Genomic DNA, 20,869 nt, shown 5'->3' with positions numbered 1-20,869 from the left:
CCCAAACCTCTTACACTCTTTTGGGTAGAATTAGTTTATCATACACTGTATATGCTTTTACAGTGTGTATTAATGTTTCAATATCAATTCAAATTTCCAACCAATAACTAAGTTTTCAACACTGCATATAACTAGACCATTTGGAGGGTTTGGGAGGAAGGGTTACAACACCATTGGGAGAGTGTAGGGCAAGTTCCCTCTAATTTTCCCCCATGTGCAGAGTAAATTTTGTTATGTGCCATCAGAGATGTGTGGATGTGCAGTAGAAACACATGCTGCCAGCTGTGGGTGATCAGATTACAAGGAATCTCTCCTGGGTGGCTGCCCAAGTGCTCATCTTACAGGGAACGCTGATGTAGGGAAATACCTGCATCTATCTGTGTCCCCGGAATGTAAGCAGGAGAAGCTAGTGGTGTGTTGGAGAAGAGATCTGGTCAGACTGTAGCAAGGGGAATAATTGAAACAAGGAGAAAGAAGAAGGATGAAATTCTTAATCTTGCCATAAAGCAAAATTCCCGTTGACTGTGGGGTCAGGATTCCATTTTTCAGGGTGAATACAAACCGGAAAAGAGATGAGACATTTATTTTTATTGAATGCAAATTTCTGCAAGCCTTTGGCACTTACGAAGTTCCAGATCTTCTCCTTCACGTACTGAACCATTTCTCACCCACTCTAAACCTCACCAATTCAGTCTGCCCCATTTCTCATGCACCCTGTGCGCTCCAGCCAGGATCTGCACTGACAACTTTCCCACAACCTGTGCATTTCTACTCGCTGGGGACCGCCGGGTGTCCCGCTTCCCTTTTCGGCGCAGCTAGGTGGCCTCCTTGCTACCCGGTCGGCTACCTTCTGTGACTCCTCCTGCCGCCCCTACCCACAGCGGCTGCCCTCCCTCACGGCCAGCCGCCGGATGTTTTCCTCAGCCCCACCCGGCTAGCCCAAGTCTCTTCTCCTCCCCCGTCCCGGCAGCGGAACCCCATCTTCGAGGGGGATCTGAACTTCTCCCCAGCTCGGGACCCTACGGCCCTTCTGCACCCCCTCATACCCTTTAAACTTTGATTCTCCCCCCTCCCCCCCATTCAGCCCTTTGGCCGTGCTCTCACTCTGGCTTTGCGATTGGTCGAGATGCTCCAGAGGGGCGTGGTTAGAGCGGAATGCTGAGTCTGAGCGTTCCAGAACCGGACGGTCCTGTTCCGGCTGCGCTCGCTCATAGGCTGAGCGCTTTCCCCTCCTCCCGTGAGCGCGTGTAGAGGGGCCGGGAGTGGGAGGTCCGGAGTGGAATGTTGCGGTGCGTTCCAGAGCAGGGCGGCGCGGACTGCGGGCAGCCGGAGCGCAGCAGCGCTGGCATCGCTGTCCTGCGCCGGGACGCGTGGAGAGGCAGGGGGCCGGCTGGGGAAGGTACAAGGTAAAATTTGCGGGGGCCGGAGTGCAGGGCAGCAGCCCCAGATCGTGGGCGTTCGGACCCCAGCCTGTCTCTGCTCCCCCTGAGCCAGGGGGACGCTGAGTCACCAACAGCGCGGACTTTACCCCATCCAGCTCACTTCCTACGTTCAGTCCAGCGCTGGCAGCACCCACCGTGGCTGCATTTCCCGTGGGAGCGCGGAAAATAGATAGCGGGCGGTAAGTCTATAGAGCTGCCTTGGGTTGTACTGGGTATGGGGTCGGATCTGTTTATACAAGTACTCCTCGAGTTCCAGACACTCACCCGAGAATCTGAGCCCCTAGTACATTTTAATACATTTTCCCAAAGCCCTTGTGAGGTAAGTATACCCAACGTACAGCTAGGGAACTGAATCACAGGGAGGGTGAGCCTCATCCTGCCAATGATACTCAAATCTTGTACCACGAAAAGTTTTGCTAAAATCAGTGGGACTCCTTGCAGTTGTAAGATATTACTCACTGTAAGGGTGACAGTATGGGCCCTATGGACATGGTACAAGGTCACACAGAAAGCTTCCCAGTCCAGGGTAAGCCTTCCTTTGAGTTGTTTAGAAGTGTTTGGATTGAGCAACATGTTTGGAAAATATGAATGTTGACCACTGAACACATTAGTCATTTTAACACTGGTTAGCAAGGAAAATTTATAACAGCTAATGCTCCAGAATCCTTCAGGGTATGATTTACTCCAGCAGCCTTTGTCTCTTCTGACTATCCTTTAGCCTGTACACTCTTTGTATTTGTGTCTTCTACAACACTGAGCATGTTGTTGGTGCTTTACAATACTGAATCATAATAACAGTAATAATAAGCCTTCTGTAATGTGATTGCAGTTTCTAATTTCTTTTCTTAATGTATATGATTAGCAGTCATGTACTCATCTGTAAAATGGTACAGTCATATTCACCTAATTAACATATTTGTAAGGCATTTCAAGATCCCTGGCTAACCAGTGTGTACCCGCTCTCTCTGTATGCCAAGTGTTTACTACCTTTTTTTTTTTTTTTTTTTGCTTTTGGAAACATAGGTTTAGTCTCTCTAAAATACATGACCATGTTTCAATATAAATTTCAAATTTCATAACTTTTTGCCATTTAAGTAACAGCACCAGTGTTAAGTATCAGAGGGGTAGCCGTGTTAGTCTGAATCTGCAAAAGCGACGAGGAGTCCTGTGGCACCTTATAGACTAACTGAAGTGTAGGAGCATAAGCTTTCGTGGGCAAAGACCCACTTCGTCAGATGCATGTAGTGGAAATTTCCAGAAGCAGGAATAATATTAACCAGTGTTAATATTCATGATGTATTTTGTGGTATTCTGCCCTGTACAGACATCTTTCAGGTGCTGGGAGAACACAGTCTGTGTGGAACTCAGGAAATCAATATTATAACTGAACCAATATTGTTTGAAATGTTCTTGTGTGAAAACAGGAAACTGTTTAATTACAACATTTTTAAAAATAGCCATGTGCTTGATTTGCCTGCGCAGTTATTGGATTTACACAAATAAACTGTGTATTTGTTCATTCAAATGGACTCCAGCTTTCTATTTCTATTTCTATTCATAAACAACTGACTTCTGTCAACAATTCACATTTACGTTTTCATTTGTAGTTATGGTCTTGCATATCTCTACTCTTGCAGAAAATATACCTCTAGCAGTTTAGTGGTTTGTAATACCATGCTGGGGCATTTGTTTAATACCAAAAATGAAAGAGAAGAGTGTTAACTACTGATTACTAGCAGCACTTCCTGCACCACCTCAGTGTTACATAAAGAAGATGCCTCAACTGATAAGATGAATATAGCTTTTTTAAGGACACTGGACCATTAGATTGTCTAGTCAAACCTCCTGTGTACCACAAGCCATAACTTCACTCAGTTACTCCTGTATTAAGGCCAGTTCTTTCAGAAAGAGATCCAGGTTTGATTGAAGATTTCAAGAAATGGAGAATCCCCTTTCCTTTTCTGCTTTGTTCCACTGGTTAATCACCTCACTGTTAAAAAAATCTGCACCTTATTTCTTATTTAAGAAGCCTTTGTCGACAGGGGAAGCCTTTGTCAACCACTCCCTTATGCCTCTTGATGCTGGCTTAAAAGCTAGCTCCGTGCATGTACAGGCTTCCTGCCTCTCCCCCCACCACCACCATGCACACACTGCTGCCTCTGATACAGAAGCAGCGTCAGGGGGAAGGAGACCACATGTAACCATTTACACGATCACATCCCTATTCATCAGCTGCAGTTATATTAGCGAGTGACAAGATCACAGACCAATGTGGTCTGATTCCAGCTAGCGCTTGATTGAAGGGTCCCAGAGGGATACCTATCCAGGCCTCTTTTCCTGGAAGGCTATCAGTTCTGACATGGAGGTTTCTGAATGAACAGTGGATATGTGGTCATTCTCCTGGACCCCATGGGGAAATTGGAGTATTTCCTACCTGCATTCACAACTGTTACAGTACATGGGTGGGAGGGAGGTGCCACTGCTGATGTTTCTGTTTTTCCATATGAAACCCACCAGGCTGTCTGTGGTTAGCACTTAAAAGGTTGAATAAGTTATTTGTGTAGATAGGCTTGAAAAATGTGTTCAGCGTTTTTTAACCCGGGTGAAAAATATCTGTTCTGCACTGTCCCTGAGGCAGTGCTCCCCAAAGCCATGTTCCCTTACAGTAGGGATGTGGACATGGGCTCATCTGTTAACCTTTGGGGTTACATGCACCTCTTTACCTGCTGCCTCTAATACAGAGGCAGTGGGGTAGGGAGGTGAGCCAGTGCTCATGGGGAGCAGGCTCCTGTGGCATGCCTGCCTTTCCCCTCTCCTGAGCTGCTGCCTCTGATACTGCCTCTGATGCAGAGGCAGCAGCGCATGGGAGGGGGACAAGTGGGAGCCAGTATACACAGAAAGATGTTTCCCTGCGAGCACCGTCTCCTCCCACCTGCTGCTTCTGATACAGAGGCAGTAGCATGTTGGGGAGCGAGAAGGAAATGAGAGCTAGTGCTGGCTGGAGAATCAGAATCAATTTTACTCTAGATGCAGAAATCCATGGGTTAGGTTCATGAGAGATGAGGGATGTGTAATGAAACTGTTTTGCCTATCTGGTCTCCATACTGGTAACACACTACAAGCTGTGGTTTGGAGGATTTTTTTTTCCTTAGGTAATTAATGGTTCTCTAGACAGGTAGTTCTTTTAGTTCTTCTCTCATTTGAAAGTGAAAAGGGTGTTTATGCTGACTGCTTGTCCCTTTGTTCTGATGCAAGAGAACTGGCTAGTCTTCTGTGCTGTGTAAAAGCCAAAATAAGCATGTTAGTTAAACCTTTTCCTACTGATGTTTACCGTAGTACTTTAAAAACTGTTACCCTATGCCTTCTGGCAGCATAGTCTTAATTAAAGAGTCTTAAATTCTTAATATTCTTAAAACTATTAGTTTGTTTAGAAGTTCAGAACTGTGTAGAATTCCCCTCCTCTCTCTCTCTTGACCATCCATGCACACTCACTAGGAAACTTTACCATACAGCGGATTAACCTCCTAGTCACAGATTATTATAAAAGTTTGGGATTCCACTGTCAGGACAAATGACTAATGAGAAGCCAGCCAACCAACCCCTCAGCATCTGGGAAAGAAAAAAAGGGGCATGGTGTGACTGTCTTGAAAGAATTGTTCTGAACCCCACTGCACTTTTTGAGTTTGCTGCTGAACACGCTATCCCTTTCTTAAATAATTTATATCCTAATAGTCTCTCAGAGCCCTGCTGAGAGATTTGAGGCTTACTGATAAGTAATGTGGAGGCAATCACATAGTGAGTCAATATCAGAGCTGGGAACAGATACCAGGAGTCAAGCTCTCCTAACAACCTGCAGCAAGGCTACCAGAAGCAGGATCAAAGATCTGTGTAAAACCTATCCAATTCTGCATTTGAGAATCCCAAAATTATCTGCAGTATTTTCTTACACCCTATATTCCCTCACACCAACCTGCCCTTGTTTCAGTCTCTCCTTTATTATTCCTATTCCACTTTTGGCTGAGTGTCATTTAGGGGTGTGAAAAATCTCTCATCCGGGACCAGTCAAGTCCTGAGGGTGCTGGACCAGAGAGGTCCAATCTGTATTACTTTTTAATTTTTTTGGATCACTGTTCTTTAAATGAAACAAAAAACAGGACTATGTAGCACTTTAAAGACTAACAAGATGGTTTATTAGGTGATGAGCTTTCATGGGCCAGACCCACTTCCTCAGATCAAATAGTGGAAGAAAATTGTCACAATCATATATATCAAAGGATACAATTAAAAAAATGAACACATATGAAAAGGACAAATCAAATTTCAGAATAGAAGGGGGATGGAGGGGGAGGTAAATGTCTGTGAACTAATGATATTAGCTTCCCCAATTATCACCTCTATCTTTGTAATGGGTAAGATAATTAGCGTCCTAGATGGACCTTTGATCTGACCCAGTATGGCCATTGTTATGTTCTTAAGACTCCAGATCTGGAAAATGAGCAAGCAAGGCATTTATCTGAAGCCCATGCTCTGCCCCCTGTGTGTAATCCTTCTGTTTAAACCATTCATCTATTTATTGTGTAATTTCTGCATAGGTCGGAGGGAGAAAAATGTTTGCAGGTTGTAAGGGGAAATGCAGAAGTTAAATCTTGGCATTCTCATGCACTGAGGAAAACCGCCTCAGGCTGGAGGACTCTCATCTGCTCCAGCCAGCTAAGTGGTGGCATAAAGATTCTCTCTCCACTCTCCCCAACACAAAGGGAAGATAGTTATTCCCATAATGCAACATTCACAATATTTTTATTTAAAGGGATAAGTCTCAAGAACATGACTTCAGACAGTGTAGATCTAGTTGCTCCTTTGCACCTTCAGATGTAAGGTGCAGGTAAGACCCATTCTGGGGTCGCTCCTGGGCACCACCTTGAAGTAACTAGGAAAGGTTGGCTCCAGCAACAATCTGTTAGGGCGCCATTCTCATCCTGGGGGTTTGGACCCCAAAGTGCAAAGCAGCCCCATTGCAATGGGCTCACCAGGGCTGGTGTTACGACTTGCTGGGGCCCAGAGTCCAAGCCTAAGACTGAACCCCATTCCCCAGGGCCAAAGTCCAAGGGCTTCAATCCTAGGTGGTGGGACTCAGGTTACAGCCTCCTCTTCCCCAAGGCTGAAGTCCTTGGGGTTTGACCCCCTCTTCACAAGGCAGCAGGGCTTTGGCCCCCTTGCCCTGAGGTATTGAGGCATAGGGGAGTTCACGCTTCAGTCCCTCCTCTTGTGGTTTTGTAAGTTTTCTTGTCTAGATGGGGTCATGGTGCAATGAAGTTCGAGAACTTCTGTTTTATGGGAAAGGCTGTGCCGCCGCCCTCTCTAGAGGTAAAGTAGATTGGGTATGCGGTTTCTGCCGTGTTTTCATTGGGATGGGCCTGAAGGCATTTGTATAGCATATCACACCCTGACATGATTATTGCTCTCTTTTCCCTCAATGTGTACTTCAGAGAGCAGAAGTCATGGCCTGCTATATTTTATTTTTCAGAGAAATGTTCTGACTGATAGATTTTTTCCTGTTTTACCTTTCATGAAAGAGTGAGTAAAATCTCTGCCGCTTTTGTGCTATTCTCCCTCACTTATCAGTGTATGGAAGATTGCAATTGGATTTAGACCACACTGCACATGGATGAACAGAGGTGCTTAACACAATCTGAATCCATCAACTCTGTTGTCTCAAAGCCTTGAAGAATCACTGCACATCCTGACAGAAGTGAGTCAGAGTCATTAGAACCTTCTCCTAATTCAAGGGAGATTATGGGTTTGTCCTGTTTTGGTTGCTTATAGCTTGCATTCGCCTCATTATGTCCAAGTTGGTAATGATTATATGTTGAGGTTCCATCATTTACTAGGAAGAAAGGTTGCCAAGGAGAACACAAGGGTTGCGGAAGAAATGTTGGCTTTTCCCCTGAATCCATACAGTATGACATTCAGGGCACTTTGCTGCTAAAGGCACTGTCTTTAGTAGAGATGTAAATACAAGGGTCTGATCATCTGTGGTCAGGAAGAGCCAGATTCTGCACCCAGCAATGCTCATTTTACTCAATGATCACTAATTGGTGGTTGGGAAATATGGCCACATCTTCTAAGTTCCTAAATGGGAGCTGAGCTCTCTTGAAAACTTGGACCTAAGCTTTCTGTAAACTATATGTAGCAGTCTCTTGGCCACATTCTATATTGGGGAACTTGTAATTTTAACTAGCCACCTCTTCTTTTAAAAATGAGGTAGTATCCCTGAGTGGTGTTTAAGTTACTATTCTGAATATGGTTGTGTTTCCTTATCACTATCCTGAAAGGGTGTGTTTGAGATGAAAAATGCTGTAAGAATGTAAATTGTTATCTTGAATTTTCTGCATGTAGTAATCCATCACTGATGCTTAGAAGTCTAAACACCATGTGGGTTGTAGATCTTTTCAGACAGAAGTTTCTGAGATAACAAATTGTTATGTATTAGCTATTATAAGAAACAATAATAGAAACATGGGCCTATGCACATCCCCTATGAGCTCTGAGCTACTCCTGTCTAAAAGGAAGTGACTCAGTTTCTTGTGGATTATTATGCCTAGACACACAGTCTTGGGGACAATACCAGTAACACAGACAACATTTTAAATGTGTAAGTGGAGGGAGACTAAGCATGACATTTAATTGTCCCCACTGTTGGAACTTTAAAGAGTTACTTTTACTTCACCTGGTATTTTTAAAATAAAAATGTGTAACTGGGGAGTAGTGTTGTGGAGGTGAGAGAGAGAAATGAGTATGCTTTGCTCTAGTTCCTTTAATATGATGCAGAACATTTTCAGAATGACGTGTCTTGTAACTGGAAATACAAATAAAGGAAACACTTGGTGTGATGAATGCAAGGGTTGGGTTGCGTGGGCTGTGGTGTTTGCGGGGTTTTTTGTTTTTTGGTTTTGACAGTCCAATAAGAGGAGGGTCACAGGAGATAGCTCAGAGAATTGATAAGAAGAGCATTCAGCTTTCCACTTCTGGAATTGTGGTTTAGTTCCTGCCTGGATTTGCATAGATCAGAGCTGTAACCATCTGGGTGATGAGTGGTATCCTTGAATTCAAATGATTATCTCATTCCAATTCCTAGTGAAAAGTGTCTGTCTATGCAGCCTTAGTTGGGATTCTCATTACAGATATCAAGACTTGAGTGGGGCGGTAGAGACCAATGCTACTACAGGCAGTCCCCGGGTTACATGGATCCGACTTACATCGGATCCCTACTTACAAACGGGGTGAGGCAACCCGGCACTAGCTGCTTCCCCCCAGCAGACCAGGGAGACGCGAAGCTGCTTTTCTCAGCAGACACCTCAGCTTGAGAATAAAGGACTGAGGGAAGTGAGGTGTGGGAGAATAAAACTGAGCTCCGGAGAAATGTTTGGCTAGAGTTTCCCCTACAATATGTACCAGTTCCGACTTACATACAAATTCAACTTAAGAACAAACCTACAGTCCCTATCTTGTACGTAACCCGGGGACTGCCTGTACTCATTTTTTCCTTGTGCAGAATAAAGTTTATGTGCACTGAGGCATGTGCAGATGTGCACCACTAGTAGAAACACATGCTACTTGCTGGTGGCATTCTATTAACTAGCTAGGCAGCATTTGAATTTCTCCTAAGTGGCCACCCAACCGCTTTTAGGGAATGCTGGTGGAGACTACTCTGACTGCTACACTAGCAGACTTTCTACCCATTATGAGTAGTGAAGGGAATGTTGCCAGAGCCAGTTTTGCTGCACAAATAAAGCTATATGACATGCATCTGACGAAGTGGGTCTTTGCCCACGAAAGCTTATGCTCCTACACTTCAGTTAGTCTATAAGGTGCCACAGGACTCCTCATCGCTTCTGCAGATTCAGACTAACACGGCTACCCCTCTGATAAATAAAGCTATAGTTTTTATCCGTTTGTCAAGTACCTTTCATGAGTTATATTTTAAAAAAAATTGACTTCTATGTCATGGTCTCCGCACCTTATTGTATCAATAGTAATTGTTACTCAGGGATGTGTATTTTCTGTTTTTCACATCGATGTAGTTATTCTGGTACAACTGCTAATGAGTTGAGCCCTGCAAATCCAGCATACCCACTTTATAGTGGCAGGTATTTGCTGATGTGGGTGTGGATGCAAATTTGAACCCTACATCTAGAACCCTACAAATTTGCAGATACCACCTTATATCCACAGGTATCCGCTTGTGGATGTGGATATCCATGGCTCATTTTTTTTTTTGTGGATTCAAATTTTGTATCTAGAATCCTACTAATTTGCAGATATCTATGAATCATTTTTGTGGATATGGATACAAATTTAGTCTCTGTGCAGGCTCTACTAATGATGATGCTGTTCTGCCAGTATAAAGGTGTCTTGGAGTAGAGCAATATAGCTAATTTCCCTTTTTAAGTAAATGTTTCTGTTCTCTATTTTTTGGGGGGGGGGGAACTTTATGCAGTCTTCTCATATAGGGATAACTACTTCCATTCCTCTAGTATCTCTCTGGAGGATACTGATAAATAATGTCTGATTTTGATAGCTTCCAAGGCAGCAGGTCCAGAAAATGGGTATCCAAGAGTTTTAAGAGAAATGGCCTACAGCACTCGGGAATGAAAAACTAATGTTGTGCCAGTTTTTAAAAAGGATAAAACAGGATGTCCAAGGTAATTATAGGCTTGTCAGTCTGACATGCATGCCAGGCAAGATAATGGAGCAGTTTGATATGGGATAATTAAAAAATTCTGTAAGGTGTGTTTGACTTGGCACCATACAACATTCTGGTTAAAAGCGATGCACATTAGGGAACAAAAAAGAGTAGTCAAATAGTTGACTACCCGATAAACTTAGGCTTATCGGGCATGCATGTAGTCTACTTGCCTTTCCCCCCATCTCCTCTTGCTGTCTCTATATTAGGGATGTAAGCGACTAGTCAACTATCTGATAAGCAATAGTCAACTAGTTGCTCCCTCTCCTCCCCCTTTTGCTGCCTCTATCAGAAAGAGGCAGCAAGGGGTGGAAAGAGGCAGGGTACTGGGAGGAGCTGGTTTAAAAGCTGGTTTCCCCCAGGTGCAGCTCCATGGGAGGGGGCAGAGGTGCAGTGGTGGTGTTCCAACTTTGAAATGTACAAGTAATTTAAATGAATGGGGACTCATCATTGAGATGATGAGTTTCCTTGACATCCCACTGAGATAGGTTCTTGTCCATAGGCTATTTAACATTTTTATCAGCGACGTGTAAGAAGACAAACTCATAACAGATGAAGTTGAAAAAAGGCACAGAAAATGGGGAAGTGCTAAGTAATGAAAGGGGACGTTCACTGAATCAGTGACCAGGAGCTCTTGAAACACTAGGCACAGGCAATCTGCATGTTAATCATGTGAAATGTAAATATATATCTCGAGGGACAAAGAATGCAGTTTCTACTGCCAGGATAGGGAACTCTATGCTGGGAAGTGATGACTCTGAAAAAAATTTTGGGGGGGTCATAGTGCATCATGAACTGAACGTGAGCTCCCCATGTGGTGCCATGGCCAAAAGAGCTACTGCAGTCCTGGGATGCATAAACTGGAGTACCTTGAGAAGGAGCAGTGAAGTTATTTTACTGTTACCCCACTGGTGTGACCACTGCTAAATATTGTATCCAGTTCTGGTGCCCACAGCTTGAGCAGGAGGCTGATAAATGGAGAGGGTTCAGAGAAGAGCCATGAGAATGAACAGAGAATTGGAAAACATGCCATAGTAATAGACTCAAATAGCTCAATCTGCTTGGCTTAACAAAGAGAAGGTTAATAGGTGACTTGATTTACAGTCTATTAGCACCTACTTGAGCAATAAATAGTTAATAAAGGGCTCTTCAGTCTAGCGGAGAAAGATCCCACATGATCCAGTGGATGGAAGATGAAGCTATACAGATTCAGACTGGAAATAAGCTTATACATTTTTAACACTAGGGGCTCGTCTAGACTACGTGGAAGATTCGAAAGAGGATATGCAAATTCCACAGGAATTTGCATATTTTCTTCCGATCTCACTTTCAAAAGCAGAGCTTTCGAAATTGGATGTAGTCGGGACGCGGATTTCTTGGCAACCCGTCCCCTTTTTCGAAAAGCTGCGTAAACCTCATTTTTTGAAGGAAGAGCAGCTTTTTGAAAAAGGGCGGGGTTGCAGAAAAAGCCACGTTCCAACTAATTTCACTTTCGAAAGCTCCACTCAGGGAAAGTGAGATCAGAAGAAGATATCCAATTTCCTGCAGAATTTGCATATCCTCTTTCTAATCTTCCATGTAGTCTAGACAGCCTGAGAGTAATAAGCCATTGAAACAATGTACCAAGGGGCACAGTGGATTCTCTATCACTGACATTTTTAATGAAGATTAGATGTTTTTCTAACAGATCAGCTCTAGGAATTATTTTGAGGAAGTTCCATAGCAGGGGTAGGGATCCTTTCTTGGGTCAGGGCTGCTGACTCACAGAAAAATCAGTCAGGGGCCACATATAAGTAAGAAGCAAAAAAGAAAAATCAAACGGTCACTGGCATTGCTCCCAACTGAAAAAGGAAAAAAAACACTCACACACCAGAGTCTGAGGTGTGGGGGGCAGGCGAATAGGTTTTGTGTGCTCCCGCCCCAAGGTGGGATGGCACAGGCTCCCCGATGCTGGAGGGGAACCCTGAGCCTCAGGGATTGGATCCAGGGAAATCAGAGGCCACATCCAGCCCACAAGTCTTATGTTCCCCACCCCTGTTCTATAGTCTGTGTTAGATAGGAGGTCAGACTAGATAATCACAATGGTCTTGTGATGGCCAGAACTGCCTTAGAATAGAGGGCTTTGTTGATGCTAAACTGTGTGACAGCTGATAGCCAGCCAAGCTATCAGTCCTATCCTTAGGACACTTGCTATCCTTACCTTGCCTTGCAGGGAGTCCTTGGTGCCCCCACTTCCTGAACCCCTTTGCAGTGTCCTGTCCCCGTCCACACACAGAAATTACCAAGTCTGCTGTCTACTGGGGAAGTAAATGGTTACTGGGTGAGGCTAACTGGTTTTGGTTAACTGGTAGGGACTGGAGCAGCTCCCCACCTGCCCTGGTCTCCCTGCTGCAGGTTACATGCTGGCTCCCCGTTCCCAGGGAGACTTTGCTGCATACTGCAGAGCTTGCAGCTGGTGTAACTGCTAGGATTTTTAGCAGTTATACAGTTACATTTTTAAACTAGTTCTTACATCCCTACTATTTGCACTGCTGCCTGCTGGCCCAGCTGATTGGAGAGAAGACCCCGTTTTTTCCCTTTGTTTTGTTAGACTTTAAAACATAAACTCGTAAGTATGTATAGCTTACTAGTGTGAACACGAACATTGCACAATATTAATGCCCAGTGTGTCACTGCCTTTCCTTTATCTTACATAATGTTCTTGATACGTAAGTGTCATAAGAGCAATGAGTTAAGCATGGTGTGTTTGTCAGGCTTGATACAAGTTGCTGTTAGTGGAAGACAGTGAATCCTTTGCCACTGGGTTTCAAGGGGAGATCTTATGGTCACAGGTCCCTTATGACTTTGGAATTTATGAATGGGAATAAGTAGCTCTGGTATGAGCAGTTTTTTATACTGTATAACTGTGTCCAGAATAGGGAGTTTTCTGCCTTATTCAAGATGCAATATAAGAGGGGAGGGAGGCTGGGTAACTGAATTCTGCTGATTGCTGAAATGGGCAGTATCAGCCTGCTACCGAATGTATCAGACACTTCATTAGTTTTACTTTGTATTTTAAAGAGTGCTTTAAGTTTTTTATGAGTGGTACTATCTAGCAATGACTGATCAAAGTAATCACCTGGCTATTTCAAATGCTACTCGCTGCCGTTTAAATGTGCTGCTCAGTTACAATGCTGGTATTGAGGCAATTGTTTGCAGAATACAGTTTTATGACTTTTCTCTTTCCCCACTCTAGAGTGAACAGAAGAGATGGTGGACTATCTAGTTAACACTGAAATTAACAGCCAACGGATTGCTTCTGTGGAAAACTGCTTTGGGGCATCTGGACAACCCCTTGCTGTGCCAGGAAGGGTTCTTTTGGGTGAAGGAATTTTGACCAAAGAATGCCGCAAGAAGGCCAAGCCTCGGATATTTTTCCTGTTCAATGACATCCTTGTGTATGGGAGCATAGTGATAAACAAAAGGAAGTACAACTCGCAGCACATCATACCCCTCGAAGATGTGACCTTAGAGACCTTGCCGGATACCTTACAAATGAAGAACCGATGGATGATTAAAACTTCCAAGAAGTCCTTTGTGGTTTCTGCTGCCTCCCTCACAGAAAGGAAAGAGTGGCTCAGTCACCTTGAGGAGTGCATTGGGCATCTGCTGACAAAGACAGGGAGGCAGCCCTCCACGGAGCATGCTGCCCCCTGGATCCCCGACAAGGCCACTGATATCTGCATGCGCTGCACACAGACCAAGTTCTCCACGCTCACACGCAGACACCACTGCCGGAAGTGCGGCTTTGTGGTATGTGCAGACTGCTCCAGGCAGAGGTTTCTGATGCCGCGCCTGTCTCCCAAGCCGTTGAGGGTCTGTACCCTGTGCTACCGGCAGCTGATGGCAGAAAAGAAGAAGGAAGCAGAAGGTGGCCAGGAGCAGCCAGATCAGATCCATTCAGCCATGACAGGTTATGAACCGTCTAGTGGGGATGACAGTGATAAATCTGATGATGACAAAGTGGAACAGTGGCCGGCAGGTGCAGAGTTTTATGCCTCAGAAGTACCTTGGTCATCGTTCCACAGCTGATCTTCTTACTCTTGGTTTAAACTTCAGGAGCCAAATTCTGACCCATGACTATAGCCTTCAGTATTCTTAGTGGTGAGCACAGCATGCTGGGTGGAATTTAGTCCCTTTGAGTCAGTCTGTAGTGAATAAGAGAACTTGTGTCATGTTACATTGGCAGAGCACGGCCTACATTAAGGCAGTGTGGCATAGTGGACAAAGCACTAGATTGGCAACCAGAAAACCAAGGTTGGGTACCCTGCTTAGCCGTTCACCTGCTGGGTGACTGTGGACAAGTCATGTCTCCTATCTATGACTCAGTTTCCTTATTTATAAAATGGGGCTAATAATACTGACCTCTTTAGTTAAAAGCTTTGCAATCTACCGATCTCTATACAAGAGCTAAGTATTATTGCTATTGTCTCAAATATGCGGGGGTGGACTCTTTTGTTGAAATTAGATACCCATTGATGTGCTGTTACTGCCTGTATTGTTCCTTCTCTGTAGGAAATGGAGGATTTCAGCCTCCCCGGCTGCCATTTATGAGCACTAAATACATATAAAATGCTAGAAATAGAAATCTGAAGCAATGCAATACAATCCTGGGCTGCTGTCCTTGCACCTCAGTATGGGAAGATGCTGAAAAATAGCAAGCTGGAGATGTGGGTTAGACTTTTAGTCACTCCCTCTTGCTCCCCAAGCTGCCTAAAGTGGGGAAATGGTGCTCTCAGGAATGTGGAAGTCTCAGGAATGTGGCTCTGGAGGCAAACCTGCTGACTTCTCATGAGCATCATCAGCACTGGAGAGGCCCTCCCACCCCAGGCAGGGAACTGCCTCTGTAATGACAGAAGGTAATGGGAGAGTTAAAGCTTGAGAGGGGTGAGTCGAGTGGCTGGCTGAATTCAGCAGAATCACTTCACCTCTGTTCCACACATGTATATTTCCAGGTCTCTAAATCTGTAACTCAGCTAGATTTCTGTACCACAGCACCAGTGTTGTACCTCCCATCCCAGCCTGTGGGGCGATGTAGCATAGGGTCATAGAGCTAGGTGAAGGGGGTGGTGAAAAGATGGGTGGATGGTCAAAACTAAGGTCAGATTCTCCGACGTGCTGAACATACTGAATGCCCAGAGACTGACTCACTCATTAAGGCTCCAGGCCTTTGCTGCAAACATGTTGCATAACTTCAAGCCCTGCTGACTTCAGCATTATGCACATGTGTTTTCAGGTTCAGGGCATAAAATCATATGTTTAATTAAAATTGAACTTTGACATTAAAGTTAATCTCAAGTGAGAGGCTGTGTTTATTCAATTACACTGTCATAGTCTCATGTGTAACTAAAATCATATCCGTGAAAGCTAGACAAAAACAATTGTATTGCAGCAAATAACTGAACAACAAAAGCTACCTTTTTTGCATATTTTATATTGTGTATTTTATTCTCTGGAGCAGGTATTTAGTTAAAAGTGATTTTCAACATAAATTTTTCCTTACTATAGCCCAGCCTATTTAAGCAATGAATTGCATGCCAAAAGACCAGGTTGGGTTTTTTTTAAGACTACTTCAAAGTAATTCTTATCATGGATTTTATATACTGCCAATGTCCAACCAGTTTGTATTAATCAACCAATTGTGAATAAAGCTATGGCCAAAGAAGGGGGGGAAAAGTGATTAAAGTAAACGTGTTGTTGTTTAATAAAAAAACCCCAAACAAGCATTGAGTCATATGCATTTCTCCAAGCACAAATTCAGTAGCAACTCTTCAGTTATGTGCTGAACATCCTGGCTTTCTATTTACTACTTGAAAGTGAACATTACTGAAAAATATCCAAGTCTGCTGCTCCTTTTCTGTTTATCCCATTCTTTTTCAGGATACTTAGTTTTCCCAAGGCTCTTGTTATCTCCTGCACCAGGATATGGTAACTGAAGTGACATTTTCTGGGGGAAAGGAGGGAAAGACAGTGGAGAAAGGCTCCAAAATATCCCTTCCTGGAATGCTGAAACAACCCACTTCTTCTGCCTTTCCTTGTTTATCACCTCACAAGAGGCCAGTGAGAAGAAAAGTGGGCAGAAAATAAACTAAGAGACTAAAGAAAGAAGGGCTGATAACTTAGGGTGCGTCTACACTGCACCCTTAGCTTGAAACAAGCTAAGTAATTTGAGCTATGCAAATTGCATAGCTTATTTTGAGTTAATTTCAAAATACAGCACTATTCCAAAATGCCTCTTGCTCCTTGTGGAACGAGGTTTACAGGGACATCGGAACAGAGAGCCTGTTATTTCATTTTGAAATAACAGGTGCACTGTCAAGATGCAGGAAACACGATTTCAGGATACCACCGCTGTCTAGACACCCCCCCAGTGTCTCAGTCACTAATATTTCTGTGACCCTGAACAAGATACTGGGGTTGAAAGATACTTTGCATTTATAAGCGCTCTATGGAAAGTGAACACTATCTGTGCTAGGAGTGCTCATCTACATTAGGCCTTTTTTGGCATTTTCTACAGTTTTTTTTTCCACTGCTGCTGCTAACACTGACTCAGCTCTATTGGTAGGCACATTGGCGTAGACAAGATACTTTCAGAGACACAGTGCATGAAGCATCAGGAGCTGTGCCTATCCTGGGTCTTCCAGGATCACCGTCCCACCAGTGCAGCTGAACAAGTGGCAGCAACAAGGAGCCTATTCGGAAAAAAGCTGAGGAGCCCTGCACCACCCTTGTATGGGTAAGTATTACAGAGAGTTGCAGCCATTGCTGGGCAGGAAATGGGCAGGAAATTTCATAAAAGTTCTGGTTTTTTTTAAATTTTCTGACCAGCTTATTGTGTGTTGGCCAAGACCACAGAATGAGTGTTCAGAGCCTGGGAATTCCTGGCTCCCAGCCTTGTCAACACACACGCTTTACAGCAGGGTTTGTGCTAGTACAATACCACCTGTATTTTTAACATCACTAGCTTTTTGTTCCATTTTGTTTTGCCTGATCCTATGTCTGCTCCATTTAGAAAGGGCTTCCTGTTTTGGAATTAAATAAATCCTACTGCTGACTTGATAATGGGATTTTAAATAGTGGAGAGTTGACACTGTGAAGCTTGTGTGTGGTCATTGCCTGACAACCAACGTAAGCAGGGCCTATCAATCACAGACACTGACTTGGAGGGAGAGAGCATCCAGTGTGGATTTGCAGGAAACATAGTTTTGTCTTGAGCACTTGCTGGGGGCTGGTATCTATCCAACTCCAGGACCAGAATTGAAAGCGATAGGAGGGGTAGAGAGCTGCAAGGGAAGGTACCAGAGCCAGGAAGTGAAGAGGGGAGTAAAGTGTGAGAGAAGTTCATGAGAGAAGTTCATGCCGGTTTCAACAGACACTGGAGCAAGCAGGGTGATGGGCCAAATAAAGTGGAAACTGAGTGACTGACTGGCACCCAACCATTGAGAGCATTAGGAGACTTTCTGGCACTGATTTAAAGAGCCTCCATACCAGTAGTGCCAAGGCATGAGAATGAACTGCTGCTGTGGTGGGTGTGGAGAGGGAACCTTTCTTTTTCTCACCCTATAACAGCATAAAAGGTGCCCTCTAAGCTTTTGAGAGCAAAGAGAAACATTCCTTTAGTTGAGCAGTGCACAGAAACAGAAGCTCTGGGACATGTGACCCACTAAATGCTTTGGAGGCTTTCCAAGCAAAATGACAGGAAAACAGAGCTAAAGTTCATGGAATGCTGAACCCCACAGCTTCAGCACGCCAAAGTCAATAGCAACATAATGAAGTGAACAAAGCCACTAGTATAGCAGCAGCCTGCTCCACAGGCAGCAGAATGAAAGGTAAGGGTGACAGATTTGAGTAAGGAGTAAAGTGAAATGAAAGGCTCTAAAGCACTATAGTAAATTAAAAATATGTGCTAGGCTTCTAGCCTCCCAATGGTATGGCCTGGACAAAACACACAGTGTGCTACAGTGAGCATATTTCTGACTGGGTGTAGTTTGCAAGCGTGTGAGGGTGCCCCAGTAAGATCAGTGCTGGAGAATGGGTATTAGAGTAGCCAAGTCAGATATGGGTTCTTTCCTGCTGCAGAGCTAATATGGCATTTGTTTTTAACACAGAGGACCAAACTATGCTGAGCCTTAATGAGATCATCCTAAAATTAATGGTTCTGCTTGTTTGACTCTTTGGTCTAAGTTTTAGTTCTTCATTATGTAAAGGAGAACAAACTTGTTAACACCAAATTTGCTCTCATTCACCATAGGATCTTTGCACAGGAACCTAAAGGGAATTCCCCTGTGACTGGGACTTGAGTGCTGAACACGTATCATAGTTCCTCAGAGCCTGGGAGTGTAGCTCTAATGAATAGCCAGCCCCTGCTCAAGATTGGCTCTGGGCTAACGTATCCTTCCCACCTCACAGTTACCAGCCAGCACCCCAGCTAGTCCACGGGTGGGGCTTTCCACAGCAAAGATACAGATGACGCTCTTGCCCGGCGCTGAGTGTGGGTTTCGAATGTAGATGACAAGGGCGAGTTTTCCAAACATAATTATTATTCCCAGCCATCTGTTTAAGGAAACAGCCTGAGTCACCATTTCACATTATAGTCAGCACCAGCAATAACCGAAAAGTAGCCATCCGTAGCAGTTTGGCTCAGATGGGAGAAATGCCTCAGCAGAGTGAGGTAGATGTTCCACTTATTTAGAGCATCTTTGCACCTCTCTGCAACATCAAGTAGCCATAAAGCCAGTTTAGCCGGCCTTGCAAGATCTTCCCAAGCATGTGAGGGCGTCAGGTGCCATAGGCATGCTGTATCCAGGCCTCCTCCCTGTCTCCCACTGGCAGCTAGTGCAAGCAAAAGCAGCCTTCAGAGGGCCTTTCTAGCACAGGAGAATATTTGTCCATAAGCAAGAAACCGTTCTGTCCACAGCAGATGCTTTGAATAATTTGGCAGCACCCACCCCCATGTAATACACTGGTAAAAGCAAAGTGATTCATCAAAGACAGCCACAGCAGGAGCAACAGCAAAGAGAGAGATGCTCACGAGAGCCTGATCAGAGGCTGTAGTTGTCAGGAGTTAGGATGGGTGAGGAAGGAGTTAAGCAAGGTTGCACTGGCCCAGATTATACCAAATGATTAGCAACTGAGAGGCTTCCCAAGAACTCCTCCTTTCGCACTGCTCCATGGGCCACTGAGTACGAGAGGCATGGCCAAATATGCTCTTGTGCCTACAGCTTGGTGGGGCTGTCAACTTTCCTGACCGGATGCCTCTCACAATAATAGGGTGGGGTCCAGTCAAAGTTGGCAACTCTATATGGTGCTCCTGAAGAGGTGCGTGGAAAGTCTCTCTAGCTTGCAAGCTGGTTTTTTTTTTTTTGATTGGCTGGTTCTCAGAAGCTGCCACCTCTTTTCCATGGAATTGAGAATTACGGCATGTGACCATTTAAGGCAGAAAGTGAAGGGAAATAAACAGTGGGCAGTGGGTTTTTTTCCCCCTCAAATTCAAAACGATATAAAACAAAACATTTGGCACCAGTGGTGCCAAAACTGAACCAGCACTGCAACCCTGTGCACCAGATTGTAATGTGCAGAGCAGGCAGCTAAGCTCCACAGGACAAAAGCAATTGTGGGGTTACTCTGCAATCAGGGCTTACTTTGTGCCAGGGCTGAGCCCCTGTGCTTGTAGGCTTGACAGTTCGTAGCCCCAGCCCCTCTGGGCTTGTTGCATCAGTTATAAAAATAAATAATTGCTTGAGCCCCAGCATCACTTGTTTCATAGAAGGCACTGTGTGCAAACCTCTCTTCCAAGGGCTTCCAGTTCCCAGGAAGCAGGATAAACAACAAATTCCCAGACAATTATACAAAATAAAAATGTCACAGGACTCTTAACAATAAGATGCCCAGTAGGAACTACTGGTCCAAACAGTATTAGAGCTCGTGAGAGCAGCTGCAACTCACATTAAACTCAACAGCAATTGAGTGTACCTCATCTCATCTTGCCTGGAAACAGTTAACCCTTGTGAGCAGGTTGTCCTAGCAAGGCTGCCATAGTCACAGTTGTTTGTGCACTTTTTCCACAAGTTCAAAGAGCTTCTCTTACTTTCCAAATTTTAGTTAAAGTGAATTGGGTTCCTCTTTCACAAGATTACTAAGATTTTCCATATAATACTAATTTCTGGGGGAGGGCAAAAACAGGACTGGACATCAGACTTTTGTTCTTTCAATGTTTATTACAAAATGTAGTGCTTTCGTTCAGACTCATGAATAAACTACATACTCTGCAGCATTGTAATTATTCTGCAACTGGCTTTCCCCCTTCTGCCAAAGAACATTTTGTAACACACTTGGAGAAGATCAAAAGCACACATTTTCCAAGGCAGCCAAATCCTTTTTCTATTAAGTAAATATATTTCAACTCCTGTTGTTATAGTTATTGCATCACACCACATGCTTTTATATTTTTATTCTGAAAAACAATTTCTTACACAAACAGGCTCAGAAAAAAAAGGAAAATGTTTGCTTGGGATGGGCAGGTCTCTTCTTTCCTGACAATGTAACAAGAAAAATGAACTCACATGCCTGTTATGGAAGAGTTCCATCTGTAGAACAAATGTGCCTATGTATTTTTCATATACTATGTATCTTCTATTAGAAGCTG

At 44.1% G+C, this 20,869-nt stretch overlaps 1 protein-coding gene across 3 annotated transcripts; it reads left to right on the top strand.

Annotated features, from left to right (window-relative positions):
- Positions 1-1,208: 1,208 nt before the first annotated feature.
- PLEKHF1 (pleckstrin homology and FYVE domain containing 1) lies at positions 1,209-15,944 on the top strand. 3 transcript variants are annotated; one of them, XM_075940182.1, is made up of 3 exons: positions 1,209-1,406; positions 7,065-7,191; positions 13,421-15,944. In XM_075940182.1, exon 3 carries the CDS (start codon positions 13,435-13,437, stop codon positions 14,254-14,256), a length of 822 nt encoding a protein of 273 aa, XP_075796297.1. In that variant the 5' UTR covers positions 1,209-1,406; positions 7,065-7,191; positions 13,421-13,434; the 3' UTR covers positions 14,257-15,944. The 3 variants fall into 3 exon arrangements, with proteins under 3 accessions (XP_075796297.1, XP_075796296.1, XP_075796295.1); XM_075940181.1 differs by lacking the exon at positions 7,065-7,191 and having other exon boundaries at positions 1,212-1,406; XM_075940180.1 differs by lacking the exon at positions 7,065-7,191 and having other exon boundaries at positions 1,212-1,621.
- The last annotated feature ends 4,925 nt before the right edge of the window (positions 15,945-20,869 follow it).

This window comes from Pelodiscus sinensis, chromosome 12 (genome assembly GCF_049634645.1).
Source record: "Pelodiscus sinensis isolate JC-2024 chromosome 12, ASM4963464v1, whole genome shotgun sequence".
Lineage (NCBI taxonomy): Eukaryota > Metazoa > Chordata > Testudines > Trionychidae > Pelodiscus > Pelodiscus sinensis.
This window is presented reverse-complemented; position numbering and strand designations above follow the sequence as displayed.

What these genes read in the sequence shown, in the direction of transcription:
- PLEKHF1 (XM_075940182.1), top strand. Translation starts at nt 13,435, where the DNA reads ATGGTGGACTATCTAGTTAACACTGAAATTAACAGCCAACGGATTGCT.